The following is a 15,470-nucleotide window of genomic DNA, read 5'->3' as shown; positions in this document are numbered from 1 at the left end:
GGTGCATTACTCAAGTCTATAAATAAATAAACAGAGGCAATCCATGAAGTGCCAAAAGCTGCAAGAAGCAGGCAGGATTCTTTGTCTTTTTGAAGCAACATTTGAGAAAAAGTTAGAATGAGTGCAAGATCTTGCAAAGCAAGTGAGTTCTACAGGCAGGGATGTGGAATCAGTGATTCTTTGGAAGTTGTTAGACTCTGTCTCCCATGAGCCCCAGCCCACACAGCCAGCGGTCAGGGAAGATGGGAGTTGTAGTCCAACAGATAACTAGAAGGCTCCTGGCTCCTCATCCCTGCTCCATCCCTGTACCAAACTGAACATTTGAAATTGTTTCACAATGGCTATAGGTTCTGCTGAAGATGGTATTAGAGTGGAAAGGAGAAAGTCCAACAGTGAATTCCTGTGAATTATAAAATTTATACAGTGCTTGACAGTAGAGAAAAATTCAAAGTGCTTTACTCAGACCCTGTTTTACAATTTTGTGTTGTACATTCCCCTTCCTGAGTGGTAGTACCCAACTTCTTTTAGAGCAATAGTTCCTGTGTGAGGAGGTGGGATTAACTAAAGGGGGCACCAAGACCAGTGGCATAGCGTGGGCTGCCAGTGCCCAGGGCAGCTTGGAGAGCAGGGTGGGAAGGAGGGAAGCGTACTGAATATGCACGTGCATCCAACTGCCTAAAGGCGTCCATGTCACCCAGGAGCAGGGGATGGCAAGGTTTACCTTGCCTGGGCCAGTTCACTCCAGCGGAGATCCCTCTGTGGGCCGAATCACACACCCCTCCCACGATTTCCAGTGTCTGTGTCTGCGCAGACACGATTTCCGGCGACACGAAAGCGAGTCCCTGCACCGCACTGTGCCAGTTTAGTGCAGCACGCAGAGACTCACCGAGTGGGCGGCTCGGTTTGGGGGTGGCTTATGGGCTGGTTAAATGACCCCCGTGGGCCACTTGTGGTCCATGGGACTTAGGCTGCCAATCCCTGCCCAAGAGATAGCAGGTGCAGAGATAAGAAAAGAAGAGTTGTTCCATTGTTGGGAAAGGTCACCTCCTGGTTTGTATAGAGAAGCTACTACTTCTACTATATTATTTATACCCCACCCATCTGGCTGAGTTTCCCCAGCCACTCTGGGCGGCTCCCAATCGAGTGTTAAAAACAATACATATTAAATATTAAAAACTTCCCTAAACAGGGCTGCCTTCACATGTCTTTTAAAAATAAGATAGCTGCTTATTTCCTTGACATCTGAAGGGAGGGCATTCCACAGGGCAGGCGCCACTACCGAGAAGACCCTCTGTCTGGTTGCCTATAACCTCACTTCTCGCAATGAGGGAACTGCCAGAAGGCCCTTGGTGCTGGATCTCAGTGTTTGGGATGAATGATGGGGGTGGAGACGCTCCTTCAGGTATACAGGATCGAGGCCAGCAACAGAAGCACATTGAGACTGCACCAGGTGTTGAAATTTTGTGCCCCTAACAATTTTGCACCCAGGGCAACTGTTCATGTCGCCCCCTCCACACTACTCCTAAGAGGGAAGGAGGTGGTAGAGGGGTCACAGGAGTTGAACCCCTTCATCCCATAAACTCATGTCCTATGCCTCCTACCATTATTCAAAATAGCGGTTTGCACAACCCACTAAGACAACAACACAATGAAATTCAAGACAGTAACAATTGGGTGCACATTGATTGAAAATCCAATTGAAACTATTCAGTTTAATTCATTCAACAAAACTGATGAACTTGATTCAGTGATACTAGCTGTTCAAAGTCTCATAGTCATTTACACCTTCAGTGCCCCCTGCCTCTTAGCGCCCCTTCCCAGGTAATTGCACTGCCCCACAGGGGGTGGTACGGCCCACTCTGAGAACCCCCGCACTTAACAGATGTGCCTTATCATGCTGGTTTGGGGTCTAGACTATCCTGTTGCTTCTCTCGCCCCTTGCCTGTTAACAAAAGGGAGAAGGAGATTTCTGTTCCAGTAAGAACCCGAAGAGGGCACTATTGCGACGCACATTGTCGAAAGAGCGAGGATTTGCTAGCGCATATTGTTCTGGCTGGAAATATCCCGGAGAAACATACAGAAGTCAATATGATTCCAATGAAATAACACACTGCGTCTCCATTATGAAACCTCAAAAGAGAATATTGCAACTCACGTAGCTTCCATTTGTGCTGAAGGGCTTATTAATGAATAGCTAATCTCACCGAGTAGCTGCGTAAGTGTGCTGGCTCGGCCTCCGGAGAGACAGCCATCGGTTTAAATGCAAGTGGGGAATCTGGGGAAACGGTGGTGGCTTTTACATCCACTTTTACATTCAATTCCATGGAGTATTTCTCTCCCGAAAAGACTGAATCAAAACCTGGGCTATATTTGCAGATGTGTTGTTTAGTCATGTCCGACTCTTTGTGACCCCATGGACCAGAGCATGCCAGGCACTCCTGTTGTTTAGTCGTTTAGTCGTGTCCGACTCTTCGTGACCCCATGGACCAGAGCATGCCAGGCACTCCTGTCTTCCACTGTCTCCCGCAGTTTGGTCAAACTCATGCTGGTAGCTTCGAGAACACTGTCCAACCATCTCATCCTCTGTGGTCCCCTTCTCCTTGTGCCCTCCATCTTTCCCAACATCAGGGTCTTTTCCAGGGAGTCTTCTCTTCTCATGAGGTGGCCAAAGTATTGGAGCCTCAGCTTCAGGATCTGTCCTTCCAGTCAGCACTCAGGGCTGATTTCCTTAAGAATGGATAGGTTTGATCTTCTTGCAGTCCATGGAACTCTCAAGGGTCTCCTCCCGCACCTTAATTCAAAAGCATCAATTATTTGGCGATCAGCCTTCTTTATGGTCCAGCTCTCACTTCCATACATTACTACTGGGAAAACCATGGCTTTAACTATACGGACCTTTGTCGGCAAGGTGATGTCTCTGCTTTTTAAGGTGCTGTCTAGGTTTGTTTGCAGATATTTGCAGATACATACCGTGTTTTGATTTGTATGCTAGTCCTCCCCATCCAAACAACAGATCTGCAAGTATTTTTTTTTTTTTTTTTGCTTCCAAGTTTTCAAAGGTTTCTGCTCCTGTTGTGAAGATCAGTCATAGAATCATATAGTTGGAAGGAAACATGAGGATCATCTAGTCCAACCTCCTGCAATGCAGGAATACACAGCTGTCCCTTATGGGAATCGAACCTGCAACCTTGGCATTATCGGCACCATGCTCTAACCAACTGAGCTGTCCAGTAACGTAGGTAGGAACACAGAAAGCTGCCTCATACTGAGTCACACTATTGGTCCATCTAGCTCAGTAATCTCTGCAACGACTGGTAGCAGTCAGAGGGATCCTCTAACCCAGCGGTTCTCAACCTGTGGGTCCCCAGATGTTGTTGGACTACAACTCCCATCATTCCTATCTAGCAAGGCCAGAGCTCAGGGATGATGGGAGTTGTAGTCCAAAAACATCTGGGGACCCACAGGTTGAGAACCGCTGCTAACCTGAAGATGCCGGGCATTGAACTTTTGGCGTGCAAAGCTGATGTTCTGCCACTGAGCTATGACCCTTCCATAAGGTTTTGGGTTAACTGGGTTCTGGAATTGTAGCCATGGGAGAGATGGTGGTGCTGCAGAAGGGAGCACAACTCCGGGACATTTTGTAGAGCAGGTATCACAGAACCAGAGCATTCACAGTGCTGGTTTTGACCTATGAAGACTTAAGCGACTCAGGGTCACAATACTTCAAGGACCACCTGTCTCCATGTGAACTGACCTCCACCCTGCGATCATCTTCTGAGGCTCTTCTTTGTGTGCCTCCTCCTCGAGAGATCTGGAGGGTGGCAACACGAGAACGCAGTGGTTTCCCATTAGTGGAATCCTCTCCCAGGGGAAGTTCACTATTCACCTTTAGGCACCAGACAAAAATGTTCCTCTTCAATCAGGCCTTTGGCGGATTAACATCCTATGTCCTTTTAAATGTGTTTGTGTGTGGGGAGTAGTATTCATTTGTGCTTTTTTTGTTCTTGGTTTTATTATGTATTTTGTGTTTTTCTTTTGTTATTTTGTTTTTTAATGTTGTTTTGTTATTTTTATGCTGTGAATCACCCTGAGATCTACAGATGAAGAAGAAGAAGAAGAAGAGTTTGGATTTGATATCCCGCCTTTCACTCCCCTTCAGGAGTCTCAAAGCGGCTAACATTCTCCTTTCCCTTCCTCCCCCACAACAAACACTCTGTGAGGTGAGTGGGGCTGAGAGACTTCAAAGAAGTGTGACTGGCCCAAGGTCACCCAGCAGCTGCATGTGGAGGAGCGGAGACGTGAACCCGGTTCACCAGATTACGAGACTACCACTCTTAACCACTACACCACACTGGCTGAAGGGCAGCATACAATTTTAATTAATAACAAATTTAATTTAATTTGTATCATGATCATCATAACACAGGAGGTCCCACCTTCAGTCTCAGGCATCACCAGTAAGGACTGGGAGACACAGATTATTGAGACTTTACAGATCTTATAGCGTAGCAGTGGCAGCAACTGGAACAAATGCTATACAGCAGCAGTAGTAGCAGCAGCAACAACAGCAAAAAGCTTGTTTTTATCTACAGCTTAATAAGCCAGCATCACTCCGGCACTGAAATGCCTTTTATTTCTGGTAAATTGCTGCAAGGATTTCTCAATCGAGCATAGGACTAGTACACCCTGCACACGTATTTTCTGTTTGGTCAAGGCTGTCTTGTGCAACTGAGAAGGACAGTTATCTCAGGGTCATTATCCTGCTCTAATGACCTTTGCCTACAAAAACAGTTGCGTGTCGAGGTCCCCAATCCACCCCCCAAATAACTCACAACAGACACGTAATTTTTGTTTAAGATTTTTGGCATGATTTTGGCCACAACTTTATTCAAATACAAACCGTGAGTGGTTGTTTAGGCATTGGTTAAGACTATCTGTCCCCCCGCCTGGGGACAGAACTGACTTCCGGGCACCACCGAAAGACAGTGCGGGGGAAAGCAAGTCGGGGAGGAATTGGAGCTGAGACACAGACCCTCAACTCTCACCCGCCTGCTCCCCGAAGGCTTGCCGGCCCTAGTCCCATTCCAGGGATTGGACGAAAAGATGGCAAGCCCCAGGATTCCTTTAACGGAATTCCCTTTCTGCAGCAACCATGGAGGGGCAGGCACAGCCTATCCTAACCCCTCCTCCACCAATTTATAACCAATGCCTAACCACAACCTTACAAGTTGTGACGATTTGCTACGCAGTAGGCAAAAACCACCCAGCCAGCCAATTTGCCAGGTGGAAAAATTCCTACCAGGCCCCTGCTCAAAGGCAGATGACCCCATGATAGGCAATAGCAATGTCAACGCAACAACCCCTTACTCTAGGGCGGGTGGGCGGGTGATCCGGTGCACGCAGCAAAAGAGAAAGTACAAGGCTGCGTGCAGAGTATATAAACCTTTTACCCCTCCCACCAAAATTGCAACATAACTTTTACCCCAGCAACCCAGTGAACCAATCACTGCCCCAGGCCATCTTTAGAGACTCTGCCTGGTAACAGAGGGGTGGCTCAGTAGACCCCACCGCAACACGTGCTCTCCCTGAAGGAGAACACGCTTTGCTATATCCACAGGGTAATCGGGGAGGAGCTTGCTTCGGGTGGCTAGCCAGGGCTGTGGAGAAAGTCTCAGGTCTTGTTTGCATAATAATAATAATAATAATAATAATAATAATAATAATAATAATAATTTATTATTTATACCCTGCCCATCTGGCTGGGTTTCCCCAGCCACTCTGGGCGGCTTCCACAAAGACCAAAAATACACTAATATGTCATACATTAAAAACTTCCCTGAGGTACCTGAGGTACAGTGGTACCTCAGGTTAAGTACTTAATTCATTCTGGAGGTCCATTCTTAACCTGAAACTGTTCTTAACCTGAAGCACCACTTTAGCTAATGGGGCCTCCCGCTGCCGCTGCGCCACCAGAGCACGATTTCTGTTCTCATCCTGAAGCAAAGTTCTTAACCCGAGGTACTATTTCTGGGTTAGTGGAGTCTGTAACCTGAAGCGTATGTAACCCGAGGTACCACTGTACATTTTAAGCAGTACCATACCACTTTAAACAGTCATGGCATCCCCAAAATAATGATGGGAGCTGTGTTGGCAGCACTGAAGTGATCTCCCTGGGACGCAAGCTTGGGGAGTGTGGATGGAGGTCCTGGGCTGCCCAGATGACAGCACCCCACTCTCGGCCTCGCTGATGTGGTCCAAATGAAAGGAAAAAAATACATTTGGCACCAGCTTGGCTGCAGGAGTTGCCTCCCAGAGCTACAATTCTCGGAATTCTCTGGGAAGTGGGATTGATTCTTAAACCACTCTGAGAATTCCAGACCCCCTAAGTGTCCCTAATTTCCAAGGACGTCCCTGATTTAGAGAAGCCATCCTGGTTTATGATTTTATCCCAGAATGTCCTGCTTTTCCTTTGGACGTCCCTATTTTCATCGGGGGGTATTTAGTTATGCGACACCCCCACCCCCCGAGTCAAGCAGATAAGTAACTATACAAGCTTTAGAAGGCATTCAAAGGCAGCCCTGTGTAGGGAAGTTTTTAAAAGTTTAATTATGTTTTTATATAATTAATTTGGAAGCCACCTAGAGTGGCTGGGGCAAGCCAGTCAGATAGGTGAGGTATAAATACTAAAATTATTATGGAATAGGACATCCCTATTTTCCTCAGAGAAATGTTGGAGGGTATGGAGTTTTCCTTTCTTAAGCTGAAGAGTAATTTTTGTGAAGGTGATAATCTCTATTTAGGCTAGGGATGACCAATTTTACAATATTGTCATAGGCTTGGTGGCAGGACAGGAAAGGCTTAGGTGTGATGTTGTCTTCCAGCCTGTGGTTTTATATCTGTAAAATGGGCTTCTGCAGCTGGAGGGTATCCTTAAGTGCTCAAACCAATCCATTTATTGAGTTAATGGCTCTAGCCAATTTCGTTAAGTATCTCTTTGCATGACTGAAGAGCGCAGAAGCTACTAGCTAAAGATGCTTTGAGAAGGCAGGTCTTCCCAGTGGCGTAGCGTGGGTTGTCAGCACCCGGGGCAAGGCAAGTAATTTGAGCCCCCTAACCCGGGGCAAGGCAAGTAATTTGCGCCCCCCACTGCACTGTCCCTCCCCCAGATAGTCCCTCGCTCTCTCTCTGCACCGCACCGCACGCCTGGCACCCCCCCCCTTGACAGTGGGCGGCGACCTGGTGGCTCGGATCAGATTCGCACAGCCAGCACTGCAGTGAGAGAGAGTGAGTGAGCCAGGTAGGGACAGAGAGCTGTGAGCGCGCCCCCCCAAATGTTGCGCCCGGTGCGGCTGGCCCCCCCTGCACCCCCCACGCTACGCCACTGGGTCTTCCTTCACTTCCCTGGCAGGAAGTGAGGTCACTGGCGAACACACAAGAACAAAAGGCCAGAAGTCAGTCTTGTTTAGAGGTCGGGGCTGCGGAAGGGTGGAGGGGTGAGAAAAAGAAAGAAATCTCAGAACATTTCTCCAAAAAATATATGCTGATAAAATTTGGCTTAACTCTTAGCCACTTCTGCCTCACCATCTGCAAAAAGACCCTGCAAACCTTTCTTGATTTAACACAATAATGAGATGGGGGGCGGAGAGTGTGTGTATTTTGGGACATGGCGACCTGGTCAAAAAGCAAATAATTTTTGGTCCCCAGGCAAAATATGGCAAATTGAGCCATTGGAGCACACTATAGACACTGTGGGTTTATTTTACTTTGTGAAATGCCCTAAGCTCTTTGGATGCAGAGTGGTGTATAAATTAATAATAATAATAATAATAATAATAATAATAATAATAATAATAATCATATGTTGTTGTTGTTTAGGCCTGGGACACAGCTTAGTCAAAGAGGGCTGCAGATGAAGAAGCTCCCGGAACTTTTACTGGCTTTGAAAACACATTTGGCTGCTTAACGTGGAGGCCTCTCCATTTATCACATCAAGAAAATCCAATTAGAGCGTTGATAAAAACAGAGCATCACTTCAACTGCCTTTCCAGAGCAATTGAAGCATTAATTACCATGTAATTTGTAGTCTTTAGGCTCAGGAAAATACTCTGAGGCTTAATGAGGGAGGGCATGAGAGCGATAGAGAGAACGCCTTCTGTCCCAGGAACAAATGAACAAATGTGTTTGCCAAATAACCAGAGAGGCGCACTTTCAATGACACAAGAAGCCTCTCCAAAGTAGAGACAGGCGATCTCCTCCTTTAACAAAGGAGATGTGTGTTTGTCCATAGCCTGGCCCTTGGGGAGGGGGCGGAAAAGGAGCTTTGTTCTGCCCCATCACCCTTTCGCCGCCATACACATTGGCCCATTCCATCTACAGTGGTACCTCGGGTTAAGAACTTAATTTGTTCTGAAGGTCCGTTCTTAACCTGAAACTGTTCTTAACCTGAGGCACCACTTTAGCTAATGGGGCCTCCTACTGCTGCCACACCGCCGCCACACGATTTCTGTTCTCACCCTGAAGCAAAGTTCTTAACCCGAGGTACTATTTCTGGGTTAGCGGAGTCTGTAATCTGAAGCGGCTGTAACCCGAGGTACCACTGTATACATTTAGCTCCTGAGGGGGCCGTGGTTGGGACGAGAGAGAGAGAGAAGTGGTGAGATGGAAAGCAGCCCGTTATATTTGCTAAGCAAGGGTAAGACTGAAAGCCCCTTCCACATCTACCTTTGGATTCACAGGGTTTGAAGATCCCCGCCTAGGGTTGTGTAGCTATTGCAAATAATTTGTTTGCTTCTGTTGAGAAATGCCTGTAAGGGCAAGAGGCAGGGGTGAGCAGTGGGCAGAGGCCGGGGTGTCATCTCCTGGGGGCCGAGCCCTTTTGGGGACCCCCAATATTTTGGGGGAGGGGCACCCGCCATGTTCAATGAGGGGGGGCAGTGGGCGGCTCCTTTTCCTCTTGCTGCTTCCGAGGAGCTGGTGTGGGGAAGCAGCCCCTAGCCAGGGGCAGCAGTGGGAGGAGCCATGTCCAGCTCCACCCCCTGGCTCCTTCGATGTCCTGACATCATGCACACAACTCTGGCCCCCCAGTTCTCAGTTGGCAGAGGCAGTGCAGTGCACCTGGTCTGGCAATGGCATCGCTACCATGTCCTGCAACAGTGATGAGGCAGGGCTGTGGAGCCCTTGATGCAGTTTGGGCATCCCAATGGGACTGCCCAATTGACTTGTGTGCTCAAACTGCCCTGCCCTTGCCACCCCCTGCCCATTCTAGTAGGTGGCAGCAACACAGCTGCAAATAGCCCCTCCCCACTGGCAGCTCCTGGTAAGGGGGAACAATCTGTAGCATAGTTGTGGGGTTGGGTGGGGAACTCACTTAATAACTGCCTAGCTCAGCTATGGGGGAATCTTTGACCCACCAAATGTTGCTGGACTACAGCTGCCATCAGCCTCAGCAAGCATGTTTAAGGACAAGGGATGATGGGAGTTGAAGTTCAGCAATATCTGGAGGGCCGAGTACAGTGGTACCTGGGGTTAAGTACTTAATTCGTTCTGGAGATCCGTTCTTAACCTGAAACTGTTCTTAACCTGAAGCACCACTTTAGCTAATGGGGCCTCCTGCTGCCACCGGAGCATGATTTCTGTTCTCATCCAGAAGCAAAGTTCTTAACCCGAGGTACTATTTCTGGGTTAGTGGAGTCTGTAACCTGAAGCGTCTGTAACCCGAGGTACCACTGTATTCCCTGTCCCTGGCCTAGCTTGCCTAAATAGCATGGGCTTAGCTGTGCTAATGCCGCCCTCATACTATATGGCAGGATAACTGTGCATTTTGAAACACACATGCAAAACAGTGCAAGGATATCTTTGTCTTGCAACTGTGAGAGAAACAAAGGGAAAGGTAAAAATAGAAAAGGTAAAGGACCCCTGGACATTCAAGTCCAAAGACGACTATGGGGTCGCGGCGCTCATCTTGCAGGCTGAGGGAGCCAGCCTTTGTCCACAGACAGCTTTCCAGGTCATATGGCCAGCAGGACTAAAACGCTTCTGGCGCAATGGAACACCATGACGGAAACCAGAACTCATGGAAAATAATAATAATAATAATAATAATAATAATAATGGCTCAGCGGCTTCCAACACAATATTAAAATACAATAGTCTATTAAACATTAAAAGCTTCTGTAAACAGGGCTGCCTTCAGATGTCTTCTAAAAGTCTGGTAGTTGTTTTTCTCTTTGACATCTGGTGGGAGGGCGTTCCACAGGGCGGGTGCCACTACTCAGAAGGCCCTCTGCCTGGTTCCCTGTAATTTGGCTTCTCACAGTGATGGAACCATCAGAAGGCCCTCGGCACTGGACCTTCCAGCCACAGTGGTACCTATTTATCTACTTGCACCAGCGTGCTTTCAGACTGGTAGTTTGGCAGGAGCTGGGACAGAGCAACGGGAGCTCACCCCATTGTGGGGATTCAAACCTTCTGATTGACAAGCCCAAGAGGCTCAGTGGTTTAGATCACAGTGCCACCCAAACCATAGGACACACTGTTCCCATACCCTAGACTGCAGGTACAATCTCATGCATCCTTAAAAGGCTTTCCTGTTGCCAGGCTGGTGGAAGCTGCTGTTTCATAGTCCGGTGGAAGATCTGATGCCTTGCCTGTGGAATGTTCCACCTGCAGAGTCTGGGAAGAGGTGAGCTGCATTCTAAGGGACCACAGGCCTCATCTGCTCCACAGACTGGGAGTTCCTCACCCCTGATCACCTCTGGGAGAAGGTCTAATGAAGGTCCTCCAGTGTAAGAGCCCAAGAGCCTCTGTCACGCAGAGCTATACCGATCTAGATGGACCAAAGTTTTGACTCAGAATATGGCAGCTTCATCTCTCCAGCCAGCTGTGAAAGTAACATTGCAGAATAATAATAGAAAAGAGGGACACACACTGTGAACATAAGAAGAGCTCTGCTGAATCTGGCCAAAGGCAAATCTCACCCAGCATTGTGTACTCACAGTGGCCAGTCAGATGCTTATGGGAAGCTGGCAGGCCTGGCTATGACGTGAGGGCAGTAATGGTCTCCCTTCCTGCAGCTTCCAGCCACTGTATCTGACAGCAGAGGTAGAACTTATTTGTATTGTTTTGTTCCAGTTTTAATATACGTGCTGGTAAAGCAAAGGAAGTATTCTAAGCAGACTCCACAGTGTTTTTCTTTCTTTTGTTCCAAAACACATTTTTTTAAAAGTATGAATAGCTTCAATACTTAATTCTTCGGTGTGCATATTTAGCTCTTTATCATCTAATCCGCTCCCTGTGTTTTCCCTGTTCCTGTTTGTTAGCTACTTGCAACGTGAAAATGTCACCTTCGTTTGCCTTGGGGAGTTGTATTGTTCTATGGCTGAAAAGGTCTTAAGAGAAAAGCTTGTCGGTGTCTGAACGCAGATCAAAAGGAGAGGGAATGCGCAATATTCTCATGGCAAAGGTGGGTCCACCCTTTTGTGACTGGAAATCCACCAGATAATGCATTTACCCTGGGAATGCCTAGAAATAAAATGTGCTTTTAGCAACTGAAGAAGGGGGCACAGCTCCATGGTAGAGCATCTGTTTTGTCTTCAGAAGGTCCTAAATTCAATCCCTGGCATGTCCAGTTAGGGTTGGGAGAGACCCCTTGGATAGTCATTGCCTGTTACTGGGCTAGAGGGACCAAGGCATCTTATTATATTCCAAGGACTTCTATTCCTTCGCTCAACGTCTGAGCTTGGCTCCGTGCTTGGGGAGAAGGTCCATGCAGAAGGTCCCAGGTTCAATCCCTGGCATCTCCAGTTAAGACTGGGAGAAACTTGTGCTTGAAACTCTGGAGAACCTTGTACAGACACTGTAGATGATTCTGAGCAAGATGGACTCAGTATCAGGCAGCCTCTTGCCCCAACAGAACTTGCTCACGAAATTTCTGAAGATATGCCTGGAGGTCCAGAGTTTTCTAACACAAGTGAGTGGTGAGGTGAAGGGCAAACAGGGGGACTATTTTGCATCAACTGGCGTACTGGGATAGGCCAACCGGAATGTTCAAATGCTGTATCTGAACAGTTGCTAGAAGGCTGCCTGTTTGGATAGCTCACTTGGTTAGAGTGTGGTGCTGATGATGCCAAGGTTGCAGGTTTGTTCCCTCTATGGGATAGCTGCATTGAATGGGGGTTGGACCAGATGATCATCAATTCTTTGCAATTCTTTGATTCTATGATTTATCTCTTGAATTCAAGGATTGTTGATATCCACTAGATCAGGGGTGGCCAACTCCCAAGAGAATGCAATCTGCTCACAGAGTTAAAAACTGGCCGTGATCTACTCCCTTTTGTTGAGCCTTTTTAGGAAGGAGGAAGGCCCATTTTGGGGGAGTTCAGGTCAAAGTTGAGTTTTTTTCAGGGAGGAAGTAAAATGTTGAGCTTTTTTTTTAGGGGAGCCACAGTTGTTCAGCTTCTTTGGGGGGAGCCAATGATCTACCTGTGATCTACTGCAGACGTCCAGTGATCTACTGGTAGATCACGATCTACCTGTTGGACATGCCTGCACTATATTGATACCAATACTTATTCTGATTTTCTGAGCATATAAATAAATACTGGAGTTCAAGGTGTCTTAGAGCAGCCTTGGCCAATGTTGGATCCTCCAGATAGCCATCTTAGATTTGATCATTAAAGATAGTCTTGCATATTAAAAACAAATCAGGTATTGCAGGAGGGGTATTCTTTTACAAATGCAGCAAGGTTGGGGTCACATTTAGACTTCTTTCCTGGCTGAACTTTCTTTTAGAATTGCTCTCTAATCCAACATGAATTTTCTACTGGAATCTCACCCTTTTGCAAGGAGCCTTCCACCCTCCCCTTTCCCTCTCGCACTACTTCTCATATTTAATTAATATTTTCCCTTTGTGTCAAAATGCTTTAAAAGAAATCCTTTTTCAGAACTGGTATTTACTGGGAAATATGGGTTGGGTAGAGGAATTGAGTGGGTGGCTGGCTTTGTAAATCAGGAGATATTAAAAAAAAACCTCTTTGCTTAACTCTAGTTCTACAATTGAAATCTTTGCCACTTGTTAAATTCAATTCTATATTAGCAACAACAAAAAGATATTATACCCACCAGTGAGCATAACTGGGCATTGTGTGCATGTAGAGTTTCAGGTTTCAGTGAAACAGCTTTGTTGAATTCTTTTTAGGATGAATTAGGAAACTGTTGTTTCGTCTTTAGAGGGGATATCAAATTCAGACTTCCCCAACCTGGTGCCCTCAATATATTGCTGAACGACAATTCCTATCAGCCTCAGCTGGCGTGACAAATGGGCAAGGAAGACGGGAGTTGTTGTTCCAGACATTGGATGGAATTTGATGTCATGCAGAGATGAATGTTCTGCCTGCACAAGCACATCAGCTTTCTGGATGGAGCTATCCTTCCCATGTGCTTTTCTGGGGGTTCACTTGACTGCCCCAGAGCCAATTTGGGGGTGTGCAAGGTGCTTGGGGAGTTATATATTTATTAATATTTATAAATGGTTTTATTTATTAATTAAATGGACCCAATGGTTCATAGAGGTTCAAAGGTCTCCATCCTCTAAGTTCTGAATAAGCAGGGGTGCCAGTGATACATGGAGGTGAGCAAAATCGTTTTCACAAATTGTGACCTGGGATGGGTCATTTCAGACCTTTTAACATACATGTGGAAGTAGTTCATATAATGCCCAAGCAATTCTCTCTCTCTCTCTCTCTCTCTCTCTCTCTCTCTCTCTCTCTCTCACACACACACACACACACAGAGAGAATATTTCTCTTCACAACACTCTTACAAATTCACGTGCTTAACACATTTTTCCCAAGCAAGTGATAATGGGTTTCTTTCTCACTGCCAAGCAAGGACCAGAAGCAATCAGTGTAGTTTACGAACCCATTGAAACAGCAATTTCTTGTCCAAGCCCAAGCAAATCCTCTCAAATGTTTCTGCTCGTATTATGAAGCTCTTGACAGGGTCTTAGAAAGAACAAAATCGAACCCTTTCTCTTTGCTGTCGGAGGCAACCCAAAATTTCAGAGGTTGCCTTCAGAGGTCTTCTGAAAGGCAGATACGGTGGTACCTCGGGTTACATATGCTTCCGGTTACGTACGCTTCAGGTTACAGACTCCGCTAACCCAGAAATAGTGCTTCAGGTTAAGAACTTTGCTTCAGGATGAGAACAGAAATTGTGCAGCGGTGGCGACGCCGCGGCAGCAGGAGGCCCCATTAGCTAGAGTGGTGCTTCAGGTTAAGAACAGTTTCAGGTTAAGTACGGACCTCCGGAAAGAATTAAGTACTTAACCTGAGGTACCACTGTATGTTATATATTTATTAATATTTATAAATTGTTTTATTTATTAATTAAATGGGCCCAATGGTTCATAGAGGTTCATAGGTCTCCATCCTCTAAGTTCTGAACAAGCAGGGGTGCCAGTGATGTAGGTGAGCAAAATCATTTTCACAAATTGTAACCTAGGATGGGTGTCTTTCAGACCTTTTATCATGCATGTGGAAGTAGGGAACACACAATCTAGGAGTTCATATAATGCCCAAGCAATTCACACACACACACACACACACACACACACACACACAATATTTCTCTTCAGAACACTCTTACAAATTCACGTGCTTAACACATTTTTCCCAAGCAAGTGATAATGAGTTTCTTTCTCACTGCCAAGCAAGGACCAGAAGCAATCAGTGTAGTTTACGAACCCATTGAAACAGCAATTTCTTGTCCAAGCCCAAGCAAATCCTCTCAAACGTTTCTGCTCATATTATGAAGCTCTTGACAGGGTCTTAGAAAGAACGAAAATCGAACCCTTTCTCTTTGCTGTCTGAGGCAACCCAAAATTTCCCATGGAAGTTTCCACAGCAGCAACACACAACGTGTGCCTGCATACATATGTATATTTTTAAAAAATCCTTACCTCTCTCGATTGCATGGCTATACGTTAACATGAGCAGCAAGGCGGTTATGATGACGGTCTTCATTTTTGTCACCTGACAATTGCACAGGTTTAAAGGGAAGATGAAACGATCACGGTTTGCTTCCCAGAGGCTGCTTCACAAAGGCGGCAGAAAAGTTTGCCATGCCACTTATATCTATTTACTCCCAATTTTTTTGATCAATCATTAATTTTGGGGTGGGGCAGGGGGAATGCATCCTTGGCTGAGATAAACCGAAGCTTCTTCGGCAGGCAAACAGACACTGGTGGGTGCTGACAGACTCCAGACCATATTCCATTTTAAACATTAACTTAAGAATGCTCGGTTTTGGCACATAAAAGAGAGAGGACCTATGTGGTCCCTCTGCTGTATCATCTAGTTTCTGACAGTACTCTCCACATCAAATGTGGCACATTTATCTAATAGAAGAGTAGACAAGCACTGTGCACCATATTTGTCCTGAATCCCAATGCAAATCAGGCCTGTTTGGAGGGA

General features: G+C 46.4%; 1 protein-coding gene across 1 annotated transcript in view; it reads right to left on the bottom strand.

Moving 5' to 3' along the window:
- Positions 1-15,249, bottom strand: part of GC (GC vitamin D binding protein) — a 37,369-nt gene extending 22,120 nt beyond the window's left edge. Inside the window, exon 1 of the mRNA XM_083398489.1 lies at positions 14,957-15,249. Coding sequence (XP_083254615.1) covers positions 14,957-15,020 — 64 coding nt within the window. The 5' untranslated portion in view covers positions 15,021-15,249. The remainder of the gene's footprint in view (positions 1-14,956) is intronic.
- Positions 15,250-15,470: the final 221 nt, after the last annotated feature.

Source organism: Podarcis tiliguerta (assembly GCF_965153285.1).
Source record: "Podarcis tiliguerta genome assembly, chromosome: 9".
Taxonomy (NCBI): Eukaryota; Metazoa; Chordata; class Lepidosauria; order Squamata; family Lacertidae; genus Podarcis; species Podarcis tiliguerta.
Note: the sequence above shows the minus strand (reverse complement) of the source record. Positions and strands in the feature narration are given on the sequence as shown.